The 23,288-nt window shown below is 41.3% G+C and overlaps 1 protein-coding gene across 1 annotated transcript in view; it reads right to left on the bottom strand.

The window, feature by feature from the left end:
* PELI2 (pellino E3 ubiquitin protein ligase family member 2) overlaps nt 1-23,288 on the bottom strand; it is a 197,931-nt gene that overhangs the window by 126,355 nt on the left and 48,288 nt on the right. Inside the window, exon 2 of the mRNA XM_027065781.2 lies at nt 17,467-17,596. Within this exon, the coding sequence (XP_026921582.1) occupies nt 17,467-17,596 (130 nt within the window). The remainder of the gene's footprint in view (nt 1-17,466; nt 17,597-23,288) is intronic.

Here is a 23,288-nt window from a genome sequence, read left to right as displayed (position 1 = left end):
TAGAGAATTTTTTAAAAGAACAAAAAACACACAAAACTAGAAATACATCACCATAATAAAGGACTGAGTGGAAGAAAATTTAATAAATTGGTATTAAAATTATCTTTGTTCAATGTTTCAAAACAAAAACACTTTCTCATTAAACAAAAATAAAGAGGCTATGTTCTTTTAAAAGAGAGAAAAAAGAGCAACCAGAGTTAAAACTTCTTAAAAAAACAAACAAACAAAAAAACCCACCAAACCCTGATCTTGCATCACAGCTCAAGTCAAACTATTCTCAGAATTAGTGTGGGTTGCCAAATTTTCAAAGTTATAGTGGGGTTGTGACTTCAAGAGGAATTCATGTTGTCTCATCTCCCAGGCATGGAAGGGGGCAGAGGCAGAAAGAAGGTCCTCCTGGGTGTTCACAAAAGTGAAAGCTGAGAAAAATTTGGTATGCAGGCCCCTAGCTGAAATGCAGGTGTATGTTTTATCAGGAGAGGAAAACAACACATCGTATGTAACATTCAAAGGTTAGTATAAAATTAGTTCTTCCCCCAAACAGTCAATTCTGTGAGATCATTACTGTTGCAGCAGGCTAATCAATTTTCAAAGTGAGGATACATTTTCTGTGTAACAGGTAGCTACATTTTCAACTGCTGCAAGCTATAAATGTGGATGTTGGTAGCTATTGTGTCTATTTTGATTTCATATCTGAAATTGAAATTGTGGGTTGCCTGCGTGGCTCAGTGGGTTGAGCGTCGGACTTCGGCTCAGGTCATGATCCCACGGCTCAGGAGTTCGAGCCCCACATCGGGCTCAGTGCTGACAGCTTGGAGCCTGGAGCCCGCTACCAATTCTTTGTCTCCATCTCTCTCTGTACCTTCCCCACTCACGCTCTGTCTCCCTCTCTCAAAAACAAACATTAAAAAAAGTGAAACAGTTAACTTAAAAAAAAGTTTGATAATTTTCAAAAACTCAGATTTTTGTGTGATTAATACTGTAATGCATATTGAATAAGAGAATGAATATTTATACAACTGAATACTATACACCAAGAAACAAACCTACCCAATGTGGGATATTTCACTCACAAACACAATGCTAATGAAAGAAATAAAAAATACGCATACTACAGATCCAATTTATATAAAGTACAACAACAGAAATCAGTCTATGGTGTTAGGTTGTAATGGCAGGTAGCTGGTGTGGGCCAGGAGAGAGAGCAAGGGGAGGGGTGTCTCTTCTGGGCACTGATGGTGCCATTTCTTGATCTGGGCACTGTTTAAATGGGTGTGTTCACTCTATGAAAATCCATCCAACTCTACACTTACGATGGGTGTACCCTAAAGAAAGTCTTCTTAAAAACAAAAAGCTAGGTAAGATCTGTTTACCACAACTTCCATTCTTCTGCATTTTACGGGAACCAATTTAACATTAGTTCCACCTTGCTCATTAAACATACATATCGATGGTATTTAGAAATTTAAAAATAGTATTCTTGGATTTAGGATACTAGATTGCAGAGTAAGATCATTTTTTAATGATCTTGGGGGGAAAAAAACCCTGATATCATGTTCATGTCAACCAGGTAATATGGAAAGATCTAAAAGGGGTTTCCAAATCTCAACTATCCACGGGAAACCAAGGTTTAACTCTATTTTGAAAAAATACAGAACTACTCCTTTGTTTGAAAAGCAAGGAATGAAATCAATGTTGGCAGTCTGAAGATTGCATGAGGAACCAAAACAGATTCAGGCCGGATACATTTTTCACAAAAGAATGGCTTATCAAAGTGTTCTAATTGTTAAGTATATTTTCCAGTAAGGAAATACACTGATTTTCAAAGTTAGTGGGGTTGATAATTCAAAAACTATTATTCATTAAGCCTTTGTTGCTGTGATCTAGAGAAAATGATAAAGTTTACAGAGAAAACCTATATTCAAATCATGAAGCTGAAGTTTTATTTTTAATCTGTCAGTATTTTAAATAAAAGTTTTTTTTATATACAATCAAACTGCCAATAACTTAGATGCTAGGTTTCATCATATCTTAAGCCCATTTATATCTTCTTATAACAGATAATTAATACTTTCCAGAGAAACCAATCACTACCATGTACTAGCTGTATGTGATACGTTCCAAGTATTTCCCTTCGTGAACCACTGCCTGGAGGCAGAATGCACTACCATTTGCAAATACGTGATGCCTCTCCCTGCTGAAGGATTATGCGTCTCAACCTTTGAACTCAGTCTGCTATGAGACATGCTTTAGCCAGGGAAATCCAAGTAGGTCACTTCCAGCTGGAAGTTTTAAGAGCTATATTCTCTTACCTCCCTCTACAATCTTTGAAATGGAAGTCAAGATGCACCCTCTGTCTGGATCCCTGATTTCCCATGGTGAACACTGCCTCTGTGCTAATCCACAATGGACAGGATGAATTAATAATAAGTATGCTGTGCTGCCATAAACCTACAGAGATTCGGGAGTTGGTTTTACAGGATAGCCTGGCCTATATTGACTGACACAAATCTATTCTTCTAAAAAAACTGGAGAGTGAACCACAGAAAACGGTTTTGCCCAAGTGAGTCTATAGGTAGTAAATGGGGCCAACTAGGAATTCAGGAAGCCTAAACCCCAAAGCCCACACTTTCCATTCTATTCGTGTTTTCATATTTTATAAAACTTAACAATTTCTTCCTAAAAGTCTCAAATATGGGATTCCTGAGATTGAAAGGAAGAAGATGAGAAATTAATATGAGTTTCTGTACAGAGGAAATTATCACATTATTTGTAATGAAGAAGATATAGAAACAGAAAGAATTTTCAATTTACCAAATGTGCCTGAAATATAAACTAACCCATGCATGTGTCTGTGGGTTGGCAGAATACCAACACATTAGTTATTGACCCATTACAACAACCAGCTGTCCCACCTACCCATGCCCAAGGCAGACCACAGCACTTAGCTACTCATTCAACAACCTGTGCTGGGCGCTGGGAATACAGACAAGAAAGACCACCCCTGTCTTCAAGGGACTTGTTTCCCAGCATGACAAGACACAGACAACTCTAATACAGCTCAGAGCACTGAGATACACACACACACACACACACACACACACACACACACACACACACACACGCATGCTTTTGAACTTCAAGAGTTCACAAAAGGGCTTTTCACTGAGACTAGGAGTGAGGAGTGTCAGAGTTCCTAGGGGAAAGGACACGTGGGCCATGTTCTAGAGGATGGTGGGAGTCTATGTTAGTATTGAAAGCCGGAGCACATTCTAGGAAATGAGAACGTCAAAGGTGTGGGGGGCAAGGAAAACATGGCCACCTGGGGAATTTAACTTGAATGCCAGGCTAGAACACAGAGAAGACAGAGCTGGTCCTGAGGGCTCACCTGGAAGCAGAATAAGGAGAAAGCAAAGCAAGAACACACTTATCCATCAGAGAGCACCTGTGCCCAGGCTCCAACAAGCTCCCATTAACTCAACTTCAGTAAGACAAAACCAAAGCTTCCTGAAGCTTATTCATGCCTCGCCTGTGACATGCGTGTAATCAATAAAGAACTTGTAAGGAGGTTTCTCTGAATTAGTCAGCAACATAGCACTTCAAAGAGGCTGACATACTTTTCACAAAAAGAAGAAAAAAGAGAAGGTCAACAGCACACTTTAACGTGAAAGGCAAAGACGTTAACAGAAGAGGCCACCAGCAAATTGAAGTCACTCAATGATACCTCTGTGACGCTCCCTCCAAAGGTTAGGACTTCTTTTCAGCTACACAGAATTTATTTTGATGTACCTTATGCTACTTGCCGTTCTAAGTACCACTTCAAACCAACCAGCTACTAAACGCAAGCCTTCATCATTGTGCCTTTTGTAGAGAGAGCTCTCTCTGCAGAGAACTGGATTCCAGACTGGACAGATTATCCTAACAGCGCCAGTAATCCTTGAGTTGACAAAGCAACTTCCACTTTTATTAATAAATGTAACATTCATTGCAGCATTCCTAGTTCAGAAATAAACGGGATTTTCCAAGCCACACTCCCAGGAGGTGAGAGACTCAGGGGCTTGGTTCCCGTCCTTCAGATCACTCTCCACCTGCTACCTGCAGCAACACACTCCTTATCCCGGATCCTGGGCACCACAGCTGGCTTCGTGACCTGGGGCCACTTTTACTGGGCTTCTCTGCACTTCAAGTCCCTCCTGTGTAAAATGGAGTCAGAGGGCATAAGGGTCTTTCCAATATTCACTTTCCATGTTTTTAAAAAGAAAAGTTACAGCAAAAGATTCTCTCCCTCCATGGAAAGACAGGATGGGTATAAGTGCCTGAATCAGTCATAATTCCAGAAAGTCTGAGTAAAGGCATAATTGGAAGGACCAATGCAAGTATTCTCCCACACTGACATGTTAAAAGCAACTATTTAATAAACATGTGCTTTAAGGACAACACAAATTAAATCTGATTTTTCTAACTAATACATGAATCAAATCAATAGTAAAATTATTATGGATCAGTAAAGCAGATAATTACACTGATAATTAAGTTATTGGGTGAAGTCAAGCTTTCCAACAAACTGCTCCAACACTCTGGATCCAAGAGAACTGAAGAAAGAAAAGAAAACAAAACCTCTTTTCCGCCCCAGTTCCCTGATGGCTCCCCAGCCTTTCTTTCCCCCCAGTACAAAGTCAAGGGCTGCTCAGTAAAACAAGGTACTCTGTATTTAATTTCCCACAATGGGGGCGCCTGGATGGCTCAGCTGGTTAAGTGTCCCACTTTGGCTCAGGTCACGATCTCACGGTTTGGTTCCTGAGTTCGAGCCCCGCATCCGGCTCTGTGCTTAGAGCCTGGAGCCTGCTTCGGATTCTGTCTCCACCTGTCTGCCCGTCCCCTGCTCGTGCTCTTTCTCAAAACTAGATAAAACTTAAAAAAATTTAATTTCCCACAATGGTATTGTAAGTTTTCTCACACTGCTGTAACGAATTACCACAAGCTACAAACACAGATTTGTTTTCTCAGACATGCTGTTCTAGAGGCTTGCCTCGTTTCTCTGCCCAAGCCTGAAGAGGCCAAAAATCAAGGGGCTACTAGGGCTATGTTCCTCTGTGAGGTTCTAGGGAAGATGGTTTCCAGGGACATTTCAGGCTGTTAGCAGAATGGAGTTCCATGTGACTATAGGGCAGAGGTCCCCATTTCCCAACTGCTCCTACCAGAGCTATTCTCAGCTTCTAGAGGGGGGCCCACATTCCTTGGCTCACAGGCCCTGCCCCCATCTTCAAAGAAAGGAATGTGGAGTCCTGCCTGTGCTTCAAAATCCCCAGCCCCTTCTTCCTGCACACTTCTGGCAGTCTTTGACAGATGTCTTCCACCTTGAAGGACTATTGTGATTATTTTGGACTATGGGGCAGGCCCAACGTAACCCCCCTATTTTAAGTTCCCAGACTTCAATTCCATCTGCAAGGTCCCCTTTGCCATGTGAGAGAACACATTCTCAGCTCCCAGACATCAAGGCATGGACATCTTTGATGGGGAGGGAGCATTCTCTACCAACCAAATCATAAATACATAGAAGACAGAAATGTATCTTTTGCAAGGAAACAGTAATTCTGCCCACACCACACAGCGGAGATTTAGCCTAAATATCCATGAACAGAAAAGACCGCAGCAATGACCTTGTGATGATTCTGAACAGACACGAAAAAGCCCATTTGCTGTTAGTGCTTGAAGTGATGAAAACGTATGTTAGGATTTGAGAAAACAAAAATGTTAGGGTCAAACTACAATAGCAGAAACGAAGAAAAATGTGATATTCTGAATCAACTTCAACTTTCTGGGATTATTCACCACGAATCATACCTCAAAGTTTAATTTTAAAAATACCATAAAATATCTTAAAACCCACCTGAAAGCCTCTCACACAAATCGGAATGGAGAAATGGTGGTAATTATTCCCTTTCAGATCTTCAACCAGCACAGGTCAAACTGCCTAGTTTAAACACAGCAGTAGAGATGTCAACATGTAGGGGATTTGAAAGAAAATGTACTTAAATAAGAAAGTCTACTGTTTACTTTGTGCGCAGAAATCAAAGCTAAACCCAAAAAGGGCAAAGAACAGCTCCCAAATTGCAATGGCAAAACCATCAAAAAGCTTAGAAAACCATAAAAGTATTGGTTACCCAAAATTTATAGAAATATAGCAGTTAAGGGGCTCCTGGGTGGCTCAGTCAGTTGAGGGTCCGACTTCAGCTCAGGTCATGGTCTTGCAGTTTGTGAGTTCAAGCCCTGCATCAGGCTCTGGGCTGACAGCTCCGAGCCTGGAGCCTGCTTCAGATTCCGTCTCTCTCTCTCTCTCTCTCTCTCTCTCGCTGCCCCTCCCTTGCTCACACTCTCTCTCCCTCTTAAAAATAAACGTTAAAAATTTTTTTAAAAGAAATACAGCAGTTAATAATTCTTGCTGTTAAAACTCAAGCTATATAACACATAAAATGAGATAATCACCTAGATATATGTATAAAAATTATTCATGTCAGGAATGATAATATTTAACAATAGGATTTATAATAAGTATGTAAGCCAAAAATTTTAAAACATTCCGTGGTCTGAATAATATGAACTATATATGGTATAAAACTGTTCCCAAGTGATGCAAGCTGGAGTGCCAATCATTCAACAAACCATGCTAATGTATTTCCAAGTCATCTGTTAATTGTTAGAAATTACTGGTGTGATCCTTTATTTGATATAACTGTCACAACTAAGCCATGTCTGAGCTAGGATTCAATAGAACTAAACTCTTCCAATAACATCCCCCATTTAATTGAAAGCCAACAAGTAAATAGAGTCTTGATATAGAGATACCTTCTATTGAACTAGTATCAAGTAAGCTCAATATTTTCCTAGCCCCAATACTGTAATTTTTTAAGTGTTATTTTTTTAATGTTTATTCATTTTTGAAGGACAGAGAGAGACAGAGCACAAGCAGGGGTGGGGCAGAGAGAGAGGAGGACACAGAATCTGAGGCAGGCTCCAGGTTCTGAGCTGTCAGCACAGAGCCTGATGTGGGGCTTGAACCCACGACCACAAGATCATGACCTGAGCCGAAGTCTGATGCTTAACTGACCGAGCCACCCAGGTGCCCCAACCAGTACTGTAATTTTTATGTTCACTATTTCTATTATTACCTAAGCCATGAAAACCACTTATTGGGCTGTCCTATTCAATTACTTAGCTTCATTTTACAAAATTTTGTTCACCTTCAATCTATGTGCTTTGAAAACATCAGTTGGTCAAACTCCAAACTGTTCATTATATTCTTCAGATTTATCAAGTAAGTGTATTTTCATGTAACTTGGATAATTTAATAGTTTTTCTCTTAGAATATTTTGATTTTAAGTTTGTTTCCCTAATATTCTCTGCTTCTCTATCACAGGCTTCTGTATTTGGTTTTATAAATTCTATCACCTACTTGTCAAGTAAAAATATCCATTTTAATAACTGAAATTTTTTCTCTTCTAAAACCAAAGAAATAAGAACGGTTAGAATGGCATGTAATAAAGCCAAATCTCTAAAGTATTTAATCATCTAAATGCTATCTCACAGTTCCTATTAAAGCGAATATTCAGGTCTTTGATTTCCAAAGTGACTTTTGTGTCAATAATGCCACAAGCTGCCCATCTCACTGAAACCATGTTTCTTGAATGACAGTAAAGTTTAATGTATTTCAGACTTGGCTCCTCCCCAGCTCCATGAAATCAAAAGTCATCACCTATCTTCAAAGTCTTGAACACCATATTTTTAATTTTAAGCAAATTTTTAAATCATTTCTATGTGAAATGGTTTGAGCCTTGTCAATAATGACTGGAATTTTACTGCCCTGATTTAGGAGTTTTACAAGAAGCTGTTCTCATCTAATTCATGTTTTGTAAGAATCAAGACCATAACTTTAAACTGCCATGGTACATTCAGGTAAGAGCTATTTTTTGAAGTCTCAATAAACACTAAATCAGAGTATTATTTTAAACTATGAAGTATGTTGTTGGTATCTGAAATACTTTTTCCTTTCCTTTAACAATACTCTGATTTTTTTGAAGTTATTTCCATTTCTTTGAAACTTATGCTTATATTTTTCCAGTTCTGAGATACATTTGACATATAACATTAAGGCATACAATACGTGAATTTGATACCCTTATATATTGCAAAATGATGCAACCATATCCTTAGCTGATGCCTCCATCATGTCACATACTTACCATTTCTTTTTTGTGGTAAGAACAGTTAAGATCTACTCAGCTTTCAAGTTTATAAAACAGTTTTATTAACTATAATCATCATGCTATACTTAAGATCCTCAAACCTTATTCAAATTATAACTGGAGGTGTGTAAGTGTTCATATACTTTGACAAGCATCTCCCCATACCCTCAATCCCTTGGCCTCTGATCCCATCATTCCAGTCTGTTTCTATGAGTTCAGGTGTTTAGATTTGAGATATATATATATATATATATATATATATATGATCGGTAGTATTGAGCTTTCTCTCTGACTTATTTACTTAGCATGATGTCCTCAAGGTCCATCTATGTTGTCGTAAATACAGGATGTCCTTTCTCATGGCTGAATGATATTACATTGTATATACATATACAGATGGGCCTTCAACACAGGTTTGAACTGTGAGGTTCCACTTACAGAGATTCTTTTTCATATGGTAAAGTCCTGTATATGTAGTTTCTCTTCCTTAGGATTTTCTTAACCTTTTCTTTTCTCCAGTTTACTTTTAAGAATACAGTATATAGGGGCGCCTGGGTGGCGCAGTCGGTTAAGCATCCGACTTCAGCCAGGTCACGATCTCACAGTCCGTGAGTTCGAGCCCCGCGTCAGGCTCTGGGCTGATGGCTCGGAGCCTGGAGCCTGTTTCCGATTCTGTGTCTCCCTCTCTCTCTGCCCCTCCCCCGTTCATGCTCTGTCTCTCTCTGTCCCAAAAATAAATAAACGTTGAAAAAAAAAAATAAAAAAAAAATACAGTATATAATACATATAATGTACAACCTAGCTGTTAATTGACTGTTTATGTTATCGGTACGACTTCCAGTCAACAGTAGGCTATCAGTATTTAGGAGGAGTGAAAAGTTCTATGAAGGTTTTCAACTGTGTTGGTGGTGGTGGGGGTGGTTAGTACTCCTAACAGCCATGTTGTTCAAGGGTCAACTGTGTACCTTATCTTTATAAACCACTCGAACTGCTGACAGGCACTTAGGCTGATCCCATATTTGGGGTATTGTGAATAGTGCGGCAATGAACACGAGGGTGCAGGTATCTCCTAGAAACGCTGTTTTCGTTTCCTTTGGATATACACCCAGAAGTGGAATTGCTGGATCATATGGTAATTCTATTTTTAACATGAGAAACTTCCATATTGTTTTCCACAGTGGCTACACCAATCTACATTCCCACCAATGGGGGAATTTACATTCCCAGTGTGTGAGGGTTCCCTTTTCTTCACATCTTCACCAACACTTACCTCTCATCTTTATGATATCCATTTTAACAGGCATAAGGTGATGTTTCATTGTGGTTTTGATTTGCATTTCCTTGGTCATTAGTGTCCTTGAGCACCATTTCATGTGGCTGTTGGCCATTTGGAGGTCTCCTCTGAAAAAAGGTCTATTCAAATGCTGTGCCCATTTTTTTTAATCAGACTGTTTTGTTATCAAGTTGTAGGAGTTCCTTTGGATGTTAGACTTTGGATATTAACTCCTTATCAGATACAGGATTTGTAAATATTTTCTCCTACTCTTGAGATTGCTTCTCCATTTTGTTGACCATTTCCTTTGCTGTGCAGAAGCTTTTTAGCATAGTGTAGTGCCACTCATTTATTTTTGCTTTTGTTGCCTTTGCTTTTGGTGTCAAGAAATCATCGCCAAGACCCAAGTCAAGGAGCTTATTCCCTATATTTGACTCTAGGATTTTATGGTTTTAAGTCTTATGCTCAAGCCTTTAATCCACTTTGAGTTTTTTTTTGTGTATGATATATGATATGGGACCAGTTTCATTCTTTCGCATGTGGCTGTCCAGTTTTTCCAAAACATTTTATTGAAAAGACCAGCTTTCCCCCTTTAATTACTCTTGGCTCCTTTGTCACAAATAGACCATATATGTGTAGGTTTACTTCTGGACTCTCTATTCTGTTCCATTGACCTACATGTATGTTTTTATGGCAATACCATCCTGTTTTGATCACTATAAGGTTTGTGATATGGTTTGAAATCAGGAAGCATATCTCCAGCTTTGTTCTTCCTCCTCAAGATTGCCTTGGCTATTCAGGGTCTTGTGTGGTTCCATACAAATTGTTTATTCTACTTCTCTGAAAATTACTGTTGGAATTCTGATAGTACTGCTTTGGCTAGTATGGTCATCAATGTTAGCTTATGCTCATGGGTTAGAATTATTCTTTCCATTTGTGTCTTCAATTTCTTTCATCAACATTTTATAGTTTTCAGTGAACGCATCTTTCACCTCCTTGGTTAAACCTATTCCTATTTTTTCTTCCTGATGCAACTGTAAATGAAATTGTTTTGATACCTGCATTTGTTACTGATTCTTGTATATTGATTCTATGTATCGCAACTTTACTGATTCATCTTCGTTCTAACAGTTTTTTGTGTAGTCTTCAGGGTTTTCTATGTATATATAATGTCATCTGCAAATAGATCATTTTACTTCTTCCTTCCCAGTTTGGGAGACTATTTCTTTTCCTTGCCTAATTGCTCTGCCTAGGACTTCTAGTATGATATTCAATAAAAGGATCCTGAGTGGGCATCCTTGTCTTACTCCTGACCTTAGAGGAAAAGCTTTCCGTTTTTCAGTTGACTATGAGATTAGCTGTGGGCTTGCCACATGTGACCTTTATTATGTTGAGGTACATTTCTCTGTAGCCAATTTGTTGCACATTTTTAGTCATAAATGGATGTTGATTTTTTGGTTTTTTTCCCCTTAATCTTTGAGATCATCCTGCAACTTTAATTTCCTATTGTTAACGTAGTTTATTTGCTGATTTGCAAAAGTTGAATCATTCATTCTCGCATCCCAGGAATAAATCCCACTTGATCATGGTGCATGATCTTTTTACTGTACTGAATTCATTGACATTTTGAGAATTTTTACATCTGTGTTCATCAGGGATATTGCCGTGTAATTTTCTTGTCTTATAGTGTCTTTGTCTGGTTTTGGTATCAGGGTAATGCTGGCCTTGTAAAAAGGAGTTTGAAAGTATTCCCTCAATTTTTTGGAAGAATTTGAGAAGAATGGTTATAAAGTCCCCTTTAAATGTTTGGTAGAATTCAGCAGTGAAGTCATCTGGTCTTTACTTTCAATTAGCAATCAAACCCCTCCACAATCTCCTTAATAGTAACTGGCCTGTCCAGATTTTCTATTTCTTCACGATTCTGTCTCAGGCTGTATTTCTAGGAATGTATCCATTTCTCCTATGTTGATCAATTTGTTGGCAAATATTTGTTCATGCTAATCTCTTATTATCCTTTTTATTTCTGGGGTAGCAATTGTAATGTCTTCCTAATTTTGAGTCATCATTTCTTGGGGAGTCTAAAGATCTATCTTTATCTTTTCAAAACACTAGCTATTAGTTTGGTTGATCGTTTGTCTTTTTTCTATTTGTTTTGGCTCTGATCTTTGCTATTTCTTCCCTTCTACTGACTTGGGCTTAGCTTGTTGTTCCATTTCTAGTTCACTGAGGTATAGGGTCAGGTTGCTTGTATTTATATTTTGTTAAAATAATTAAGCTGTATTCCCTTCTGTAAGTACAAACTATTTTAGGTTTATATTCCTGTATAGTACACAAAGATATTCTAGGCTGCGGTGGATTACTAGTTTTTTTTTTCAGATTCAGAATGTTCATGTTGATGTGATCTAGAAGGATAAAACTTACCCACACCTTGTTGCTCCTGTACAATAAAATGAAATTCTTGAACTTATAAACATCAAAACACCAGACGCCACGAAACTCAAGAATAGTCCGTTAACAACGAAAGAACACAAAGTTAAAAAAAAAAACAAAACAACCCACTAGTTAAAAGCTGCATTAAATAGTCTGAGGATAATGATACACAGATGACTCCTATGGCACAGATGTCTGCAGCTTCCTAATAATTGCGCAGCAGAGAGATGCCACCCACGGCACCAAGACCCAGGCTGTACAGACAGGATTTCAAGAGCAGACCCCACTACAGCCTACAAAATTAGCTTGAACGAATGAGTTACACTGCACTTTATATTACCACTTCTCATATTACTACTGTATTATTCATGGATACGGAAGAGTGTTAGCATCAACCAGGAGGGCCACTGCAGTGTGAACAACCCAAGAACAGTCCTGGCCGTAACAATCACATGAAATAGTTCTTGCTTTAACACTGTCACTTGGAGACCTTTGATATTTTTCCATTCTGAAACATGCCCACTGGAACAAAATGATACTCTGTTACTTTTAAGAAGTAAAAATGCCCAAAACAGGAGATTTCAACAAAGCATAGCCTAGAAGGGAAAACCACGATGAAGAGTTTTCCTCTGTGATGTTGCTAAATTTAAACCATGTTGCTACCAAAATAGTCACCACCACCACGACCCTATTTACCGATTAATTAAGAGCAAAACAGTTGTCCCACAACCTTAAAAGGAAATGAACAAAAATGGACTTAAATTCTTAGTCCTATTATATCATGTCCTCTACTTAAAAAAAAAAAAAAAAAAAGAGGAAACAGTGAAGGGTGTTAAGTTTATTTTGAGAGAGAGAGAGGCAGCAGAGAGGGAGGGAGACAGAGAATCCCATGCAGGCTCCACATGGTCAGTGCAGAGCCTGACACGGTGCTAGAACTCACGAACCATGAGATCTGAGATCATGAGAACCTGAGCCAAAATCAAGAGTTGGATACTTCACCAACTGAGTCACCCAGGCACCCCTCAATGTTTCCTTTAACAAAAAAACCCAAATCTCTGCTCCAGATCTCTCTGCTCTCCTGGCTAACTCCTCCTAACCCCTCACCTCCAAGCTCAGGTGCCATGCCCTCAGAGGCCCTTCCCTGTCTACCCAATCCAAGCTCTTGCCCCCCCCCACCCCCCGCCCGCTGTCCTCACAGCTCCATCGTCTTTTCCTGCACTGCACTTCCCACAACATGCAGTTAGCATGTATTCACATGAGAACTTAGTGTCTGCCTCCTCATTAGACAATGTACTTCATGCAGACAAGGTTTGCACACTGCAGTATATCCAATACCTAGCATGATGCCTGGCCATAGAAAAGTGCTAGATAAATATTTTTTGAATAAATGAACAGTGAATAAATTGCTAAATGCCAAAAGCAAAACAAGACTTTCGGTTTTCTTTGAACACGTTATATATTAGGTGAAGTATCTTGGAGTATTACTATTTCAAGAGCAAATACGCACACAAATAGAGATTACACAGAGATTACACAACAGTAGCACACATTTACCATCCTGATCTGACTTTGCTTGGACTGTGGCATGCATGGAAGACGGAGACCCCATTCTCCAGCAGCCACTACCATCAACAAAAGGGTACATCCTGATACGCCACTGGGCTGTGGGGCAGAAGGAAGAAACAACATGGAATGTGAGCACTTGGCCTCTTGACTAACAATGGTAACCACAACTACCCTTTAAGATCTCCTGTTTACAGCTCCAATCAAAGATGACCCTTTCACTGCCAGTATTGCACAATCAAATTTCAGGGCAGATAAACCACTGATGATTCAGGTCAAACAGCTTTTGTCAAGTTTACCACAGACCCTGGCATTCTGACAGGAAATGGGGTGAGCAAGAGGGAAGAAAACGCAATACAGGAGGGCCTGGGAAGGGCCCAGAGGCAAGGACTCACCAGGAGGGGTAACCGGCAGGTACCTGAGAAAGGAAATCCAGGGTAAAGTTGACACATAACTGGAAAAGCCAAGTAGACCAACAACCATGACAAGAGTAAGGACAGGCTAAAGGGCTAGAGGTCTTGAGATCAGGTAAGAAAGCCTATTTATTCACAGGTAGAATGAACTGGAGGGTATGGTCACCTTCAAGTGACAATGGACTACAAAGTGCACCATATCAGTGGGAAAAGTGCAAGTGATGGTCAAATTGGAAGAGGTAAAATATTATGACCCATGGAGGCCAATGCACGGCTTAGCAAAGGTCAGGGAGGTACTAAGTCAATGGAATATGCAGAAGAGTGGACTGCAGGTAAGGGAGGTCAGGAGAAGCAGGGTAATCAGCAGCTTACATCAAAGTAGACTTAAGAAACAGACTAGGGGCGCCTGGGTGGGTCAGTCGGTTGAGCGTCCAACTTCGGCTCAGGTCATGATCTCGCAGTCTGTGAGTTCAAGCCCCGCATCGGGCTCTGTGCTGACAGCTCGGAGCCTGGAGCCTGCTTTGGATTCTGTGTCTCCTTCCCTCTCTGCCCATCCCCCACTTGTGCTGTCTCTCACTCTGTCAAAAATAAGTAAACATTAAAAAACAAAAAAAAGAACACACTGAAATGGAAACAGAAGGAAATCATTTTAAGTCCAATAAACTTGGAGAGATGGAAGAAAGGAAAAAGGCCATACCTGTGAAAAAACAGCATTCAGTTAAGGTGAGGCAGGAGGAGAAACATTTGAAGCAAAGGTTAAATATGTAAGAGACTTTGTCTAGGGGTCAACAGAGCAGGTGGGAGGAGAGGCAGGCACAGCTGACCAGAAGTGAGAGTTTGAGAGGGAACAGGAGTGAGGAATTTGTGAGCAAGGTGCTAGGCTCAGGTAGGGCGGAATACCGTGCATGAGGCCCTCATTGTACAGATACCAGGATGAGTAACATGCATAAGCGAAAGGCAGTAACGGCTAGGTGATCAGCTCAGTGTGTCTGATCTACTCATCTCCCTTAGTCATAGCTGACTGACCCTGGCCAGGCCTCTCAGATTCCCTTTCCTGACAATTAAAAACCTCTAAAAGAGACAGAAGGTAGCTGGAGACAAGTCACTTTACAACCCCCGTTAAACAAGACCCACATTAACTCTTGTTCATACTCAGCAGAGCTGTTCCTATCCTAATCTTTAATAATTTCTCCAGTTTTGTTTTTTAAAGCCACAATCATTTGTTGCTTATAACAGAAGTATCTTGTCTGATTCAGCATGGCTCCTGCCTATAGCCAACTCATTCATTTTATATATGAGGAAACAGAGGCTCTGCGAATGTATGATTTTCCCAGGTTACAAGACAAAGTTCCAATTTCCTCTTACTACTAGTAATGTAGACCATAAACACAGATTGAGACAGACAACTACCAAAAGATTCAGAATTTAAATAACTTCGGGTAAAATTCAGTTATAAAAAGTAAAACCTTTATGAAAAGTTAAACCTGGAGCACATGGAAGTAGGTAGTGAATAAAGAAAAAGCCAGTGATCTTCCAATAGTAGCTACTGGAAGATCTATTTGATATTCCAGCCATATTTCATATTCTATCATAACATGAAGCCTGAGGTGGCGCCTGGGTGGCTCAGTCGGTTAAGCGTCCGACTTCGGCTCAGGTCATGATCTCATGGTTCATGGGTTCATGGTTCATGAGCCCCGCATTGGGCTCTGTGCTGACAGCTCAGAGCCTGGAGCCTGTTTCAGATTCTGTGTCTCCCTCTCTCTCTCTGCCCCTCCCCCACTCGCAATCTGTCTCCGTCTCTAAAATAAACAATAAAAAATTTTAAAAACTGAAGCCTGAGTAATCAAAGATTTCCATACATTTTCTTAAATATGTAAATCCATGGTATCAATATAAAATCTAAGATTAAGGAAAGTAAAGTTACTGAGCTAGAGGAAGATCAACACACAGACAAATGGAAGGACCAGGTCTATAATATCAGAACTTTTTTGGCTTAAAAACTCTTGTCTTTAACAGTCTCTTATGGTTTGCCTCCCTCCCTGTTTTTATATTATTTTCCTCTGAAACACAGAGAACAAACTGTGGGTTGCTGGAGGGGAGGTAAGCAGGGGGATGGGCCTAAATGGGCAGTAAGGAGGGCACTTGTGATGAGCACTGGGTACTGTATCTAAGGGATGAATCACTGAATCTACTCCTGAAACCAATACTATACTGTATGTTAACTAATTTGAATGTAAACAAATGAGTTAGAAAAAAAACTTTGGTCTTGGTATCCTCCAAATATTTTTGCACTATAAAATACTTCTCATACTCATTAGCCTTCCAAGATTCTGTTATTTCACTTCCTTCTTTTCTCAGCATCTTTGTAAATCTGACTTCTTTTGTTTTCCTTATCAAGTGTCCTTCCCTTCATAAAACTTACTTTATTTCCCCTTCTCTAGCCAAGTTTGGCTGCTAAATAGTTATCTTTCCTGTTTTCCTAGTTGTTTCATATTTTCAGATCTAGCCATTCCCTCATTAATACAAGACAATCAACTGGTACATTCTAGCAAACTTTTTTCACGGCACTGCTTCAGAAACTCCTTCAGCAACAGGAGGTCTTTTAATAAAAAACATTAACAAAGGTCATCTGTTTCTAAGACTGAGTATCAAAACCACACATACTTCCACGAAGCTTTTCGATTCTCTCTGACCCATGGGTTTTCAGTAAAAATGGCAATCAAGTCGTATTTATTCCAGATGGTCCAAACGCATTATGATAAATATGTATTAGCCAATGCACCATATAGAAATTTCAGGTAAATCCAATTTTGCTAGAAAAAGAAACTATATTACACATTAAATAATTGAATTAAAAGAAAAAACTGTCCTATCTAAACAAGTAGAATATATTACCCAGAATGGAAACTCAGGTTTCTCCCCATTTATAGATCAGAAAATCATAGAAAACTTAACATTTTATAGACTTCAAAGCTATGACAAGAGATATAGTAAACGTCCTATGGCACTTAGCTCTGTTTACTTCCAATCTTTCTAATAATGACCCAAATTCCAGGTACATGTAGATTGTATAAAAACAGCTAGTGCTCAATAAATAGAAGGAAAATGACAAATCTTAGTGAGGTTCACGAAGACTTAACACAAAAACTAAGGAACATCATTTATCTTTCAATACAACTATTCTAAAGTGACATATGTTGGTTCCACTATATCCCAAGCAGTGATCCATCAGGGGGTAGCGGGATGGGAGAGTCTGCCCACCTCACCACTCAGGGGACATGTGGCAATGTCTGGAGACCTGTTTGGTTGTCCTAACAGGGGATGGGAGTGGGGATGTGCTATTGGCATCCAGTGAGTCAAAGCCAGGGATGTGGCTAAACATACAATATATAGGACAGCCCTTAACCACAAAGAATTATCTGGCCTAAATGACTGAGAAACTGCCCCACAGAGAAAAGAGACTGAAAGAAAAGAGCAGTGATGACAAGAAGTACCAAAAGTCACCATCTGCCAAGGCCTTCCCAATTCTGTAGGAACCACCTACCTTGGACGCTTGTGGCGTGGATATCACATGGACCGTGCTGGGTTTGACTCCATTAGCCTTTGGCCGCTTATAGAGAGCAAATCTGCTTTTCCTCCGGCCGCGGTCTCCATTAGGTAAAGCACCATTGTACCTATAAACAAAGATGAAAGAGTTCATTTCCTTGTCGATTTTTAAAGTTTTAAGAATAAAGGATGGAAAAAGGGGAGAGACAGGGATGGTCATAAAAAGCTGCCCACTAAACACCCCATAGAAGGAATGGGCTGTAAAACAGACTTCAGCTGTAATGAAATTCAAATCACTTCCAGAAACTTAATTTAAGGGTGATGTACAAAGTAATTATAGGTTTCCTATTCTATAAAGTCAGACTCTTCAAATCTTTTTGGAAAGAGACAGTATAAATAAGCAAATGAGAATTCTGCAGAGGCTGTATTAGAGCTGGCTCAATTTAGCAAGTGTTGTTCTAATGGACCCCAGAGAAACACTCAAGAAATATTTTTAAATGAACTAGTTAGAAAATAGCATACTAATTAAACCTCATCTCTCACTCCCAAATCATGTTAATGTCTTTAGGATCTTTATTTGTAAGACCAAATTTAGTTACTTGCAGTCTTAAGAGTTCTGAATTCTCTACATTCATTCCCATTGCTATTCGAACCGTATACGGTCAGGTAGGCAAAAATACTTGTGAAATCCTATTTTATGTTTGTCACAAGAGGGCTGCCTGTAAAGAGGCCCGGAAATAAAAAATGAGGAGTTTTAGTCCAAACTGTCAAATAACTTAAAAAGTCATCTGGAAAACAATGTTCTTAATGTAGCTCTCCCACATTAATACCTGAAGTTAATACCAGTGTTTAAAAGAAATGCAGGGGGCACCTGGGAGGCTCAGTCAGTTAAGCATCCACTTCTTGGTTTCAGCTCAGGTCATGATCTCATGGTTCATGGGACAGAGCCCCAAATAGGGCTCCGTGCTGACAGCACAGAGCCTGCTTGGGATTCTCTCTCTCCCTCTCCCTGACTCACATTCTCTCTCTCTCAAACAAACTTAAAAAAAAAAAAAAAAAAAAAAAGAAATGCAGGACTGCAGTTAGTGATTCGGCTTTCAGTTGTACTTCTAACTTGATTAATGGGTCTCTGTAAGTTCTGACCAAGGTCTCATGTTGCCACACTGACATGACTATTCTCCATCTCCTTCTTTGGAGAAGTTCCTTTAAAGAAGAGAATAGAAAGAAGGGAAGGGAATCTTTTGAGTTTTACACATATAGGACAGCTCCTTCAGAACACCAAAGTCAGGGATAGCACATCTAGTGGCTCGTTCCTCTCCTCCAAGTCTTACCTCTGTCTCTGTTGAGCCCCACCCAGAAGTACCTGGTGGCCAGTATGGCAAAGGGGACATCAGGCTCACTAACAGTAAGAGTTGGAACAAAGGGGTTTTTTGTTACAATTTGGTAGCTACAGTTTGAGGATGGATTTAAATTATCACTCGAAGTTATTCCTGCTGTGTTTTTAATCTGTTCCCATTTCCATCACAAAGAAACACGCACTACATAAAAGTGTCTCCAGAATACAGAGATGATTTATTTCCAGTCTCCTTTTTCTGAGGCAAGATCAAAACATACATTGTTTTCTTACACGTGTTTGTGATTGCTACTTTAATGAATGTACCCATAAGAAAACCACCATTAACATGCTTTAACATATTTCCCAATCACTTAAATCAAGATGAATATTTTGTACTAAGAGAAACATGTGGAAATCAGTTAAAGCTACTAGGGCTCTCAACAACTTAGAGGAACATTTTCACCACTGAAGCCTCAAGGCAAATGGTACAGGATCTGGCAGGATTTCCCGGGCCCCGTCGAGTCTCCCCAGCTCTCTACTGCATCTTTTAAGTGCACACTAAACCTAACAAGAGTGTGTCAGATGCTTCTCGGGGATCCACTCACCACCACACTCCCTCCTCAGGCATGCATCCCTTAACTCCCTAAGGTGAGCCCGAGCACCACGTGTGAGTGAAATGGCCAGGCACCCTCCCCACCACACTGTCGCTGAATGGCTGGAGGTGGACAGCTGGCCCACATTGACAATGACCTTCTCATCCCAGAAAACACAACACTGACCCTGAGACACACCCAGCCAGTCTCTGCGGATGTCCAGGGCTGCAAAATCGAAGTGCACAAACTGTGGGGATGTCACAATGTGTCACATGATGAAGCAGCAGAGAAGTGAGGAATGAAGCAGATGAACGGAGACAAGCAACAACAAGAGATAGAGAGAGGATCCTTAGGGCTTCTAGTGACCCAGATGCACGCTGACCCTTGTTCACGAAATTCTTTCTAGTTTCGGCTAACTCAGGTTGGTTTCTGCTACCTACAACCCCAAAGTCCTATCTACCATAAAGGGGAGGATAAACCCACAAAAACCAGACGTGTCATCTTACCATACGCAGAAATGTTTACGCTGCCCAAGCATGATACCTGTAGGTTAAGCAAATAGTAAGCCAGCCTACACACAGGTTACCTACTTACTCAATCCATCTAGACCATGCTCAGTAACAAATCCTACTGGAAATCGGAGGGATTTCCTATTGGAAATAGGGTCCCAATGAGACAAGTTTCTAATTAGGTTAAGCTACATGGCATTATGAATACTGAATGAATGACCAAGTACTAGAGCTACAGTGATGAGTATCAGTTTCCTGGTCTTCAGATCTCTCCACTTAAAAGCAAAGAAAGGCATAAAAACAAGTGTGATAAGGTATGTAAACAACAAGATGCACTAGGGCACAAAGCACGTGGGAAGAGGCATGAGGGAAAGTTGCATGGAGGATACAATGCTTGAATGGCCTTTTTTGTTTGCTAATATTTATTTATTTTGAGAGAGAAAGAGAACATGAGTGGGAAGAGGGGCAGGGAAGAGAGAGAGGGAGAGAGAGAATCCCAAGCAGGCTCTGTACTGTCAGCACAGCACCCAATGCGGGGCTCAAACCCACAAGCCGTGAGAGCATGACCTGAGCTGAAACCAAGAGTCAGACACTTAACTGACTGAGCCAGGCAGGAGCCCCAATGCTTGAACGGCCTTGAAATGTGAACAACACTACAGGGGGAAGGTGGGGCAATACTATATACAAGGACAAGGAGTATGGGCAGTTCATTACTGTGAAAGCAAAGAGTTCAAGGGAAGAGAAGTAGTGGGGCGGCAGTGGGGGGGGGGGGGCAGGTAAAAGGCAGGGGCCAGGTTACACAACAGCCTGGCACTCCATAAGGGGCATGGCTTTTTACCCTAAGGGGAATGGGGAGCTGGTAAGATTAAGCAAAGGACTAACACAATTGGATATAAAGTCATCGCTAGGGCAGCACAGCGCAGGACGGACAGCCAGACCGGACTCAAGATGACCAGACAGCAGAAGAAGCCTACCCATATGGGAAGTGGAGCGGGTCACATAGTGGCCCCCAAATCAATGGGACCATGTCCCAGACCTTTGAAAAAAGGGTCTTTGCAGATGTAGTTAAAGCCCTGGAGATGAAATCATCCTAGGTCACTGGAGGGCCCTAAACCCAAGAACAAGCATTTTCATAAAGAGACACACAGGGGAAGAGACAGAGAGGACCATGGGAACATGAAGGCAGAGACTGGGGCTAGACCCTCACAAACCAAGAAATGCCTGGAGCCTCCAGGAAGCAGGAAGAAGCAAGGAAAGATCCTGCCCCCCACCCCCACCCCCCGGGCTCCTGGAGGCAGTATGGCCTTGCCTGCACCATGACTCCAGACTTGAGGCCTCCAGAACTGGGAGAATAAATTCTGCCCCCTTGAGCCACCACGTTGGTCAGAATTTGTCCTGATAGCCACAGGAAACTTTAACGGCCTAAACCCAAGCAGCAAGGAAAGGAACTGGAGGATTAGACAAAGCTTGCAGAGAGTTGTTTTCAGTGCTAAGTCAGCATGAGAATCACCAGGGAAGCTTTACAAACCTAGGCACACCTAGGTCTCAAGAGATGCTGAGTCGGCAGTTCTGGTACAGGGCTCCAGGTGTGCACACTGTCCAAGTTCCACAGGGGACGTGCACTTGCAGCCATAGTTGAGCTCCTTGGTTCTGAAGACAAGTATCAATAGTATTTGGAGACCCATTTGGCTGCACAGAGGGAGGGACAGAGAAAGGTAATGGCATACAGGCTTCTGGCCTAGGCCAGGGGGATGGCATTATTAGGAAGACAAACAGGAATTACAGGGGTATCCCGGGAAAGACATGAAGGAGGCAAGAGAAGTTACAGTGTTTAATCAGTTAAAAGGCCAGTTCATAGAACAGAAATGTACTTCCATGATCTGGAACAGACTGGGTCATTGGTGACCTCACCCATCTTCAGAGTAAACAAGTAACAACACAAGCCAGCCCCTAGACCCTGGGTCTCCCTCCGAGCCTCCCCTCCCATACCACCTTCTCCTAACAGCCAAGAGAGCTCCTCACCCACTGCCCTGCTTCTAGTGCTCATAGACTCTTCAATCCGCTATCATTTGATCTTTGCCCCAAATCTAAAAGTACATTTGGGGATACCTGGGTGGCTCAGTCGGTTAAGTGTCCGACTCTTGGCTTTGATTCAGGTCATGATCTCACAGTTCATGAGTTTGAGCCCTGCATCTGGCTCTGTGCTGACAGTGTGGAGCCTGCTTGGGATTCTCTGTCTCCCTCTCTCTCTGTCCCTCCCCCTACGCTCTCGCACATGTCCTTTCTCTCAGATAAATAAACATAAAAAAATAAAAGTACGTTTGGTCATGTGTCATGCCACCACCCTACTCAGCCCCCGCCCCCACTCCAAGAGTCTCCCACTGGCTCTTGTATCAGAGTGGCAGATCAGAGATGAACACAGATGCCCATGACTTCTCCCAGTGAGAGGTGAGTCTAGTTCCCCCCTCCCTACACCTGCGCTGGCCTGCGCTGGTAAGGGACCTGCTTCCCAATAGGATGTAGAGGAAGTGATGTTCTGAGATTTCCCAAGCCAGGTCTGAAAAAGCCTCGAGGCTTCTGCCTGGGTCTTTTGTGAGCCTTGAGCCGCCATGGAAGAGACCTGGGACCACCATGCTGGGCAGGCCACACGTAGGGGCTCCAGTCAGCAGTCTCAGCAGAGCCCAGCCTTCCAACCACCAAGTTAAGGCACCAGTCACATGAATGAAGCAGCCTTGGACCTTCCAGACCAGACCATCCCTCAGCTGACGATCACCAAGGGCTACCAAATGGGGCAGAAAAACTGCCCAGCTGAGCACTGCCTAAATTCCTGACCCAGAGAACGGTGCAATAAATAAGATGGTGGTTGTATCAAGCCAGTGAGTTGGGGGTAGTTGGTTACACTACAACAAGCCCCAATACTCCCTTCTCCCTCCTCACAGCCTCTCCTTCATCCCCTGATCTGTCAAGCATGGTCACCTCCTCCTGAACACCATCACAGAATCTTCCCCTCCTACTTCCTGCCTCCCTATCCAGACCAGGGAACATCAAGTCCGTCCCCACCACCTGGTACACCGCACAGGGCTCACAGGCACTGAAACCCACCCAGGGTTACTACGTGACAAGACACAACCATCTTCTGTGTAACAGAGTAGAGCTAAAGACGTGATTCTGCCTACAAAGGCAAAAGGCTTCTTTCCAAGAAGGAAGGGCAGAATATTCCCTGGCCTGGCAAGCTCTTCAGCCAGTCAGTTTGTAGAAAGAATATTTCCAAGTGCTGCTGACACACCTGTTTTAGCTGCTTAACAGGGGCATTTTGATTCAAATCCACAAGTCGCTTTTCAAGCTTCCCATTTAAAAAAAAAAAAATTCTGGAGACTTTAAA

The sequence above is a fragment of the Acinonyx jubatus genome, chromosome B3 (assembly GCF_027475565.1).
Source record: "Acinonyx jubatus isolate Ajub_Pintada_27869175 chromosome B3, VMU_Ajub_asm_v1.0, whole genome shotgun sequence".
In the NCBI taxonomy this organism is placed as follows: Eukaryota; Metazoa; Chordata; class Mammalia; order Carnivora; family Felidae; genus Acinonyx; species Acinonyx jubatus.
Note: the sequence above shows the minus strand (reverse complement) of the source record. Positions and strands in the feature narration are given on the sequence as shown.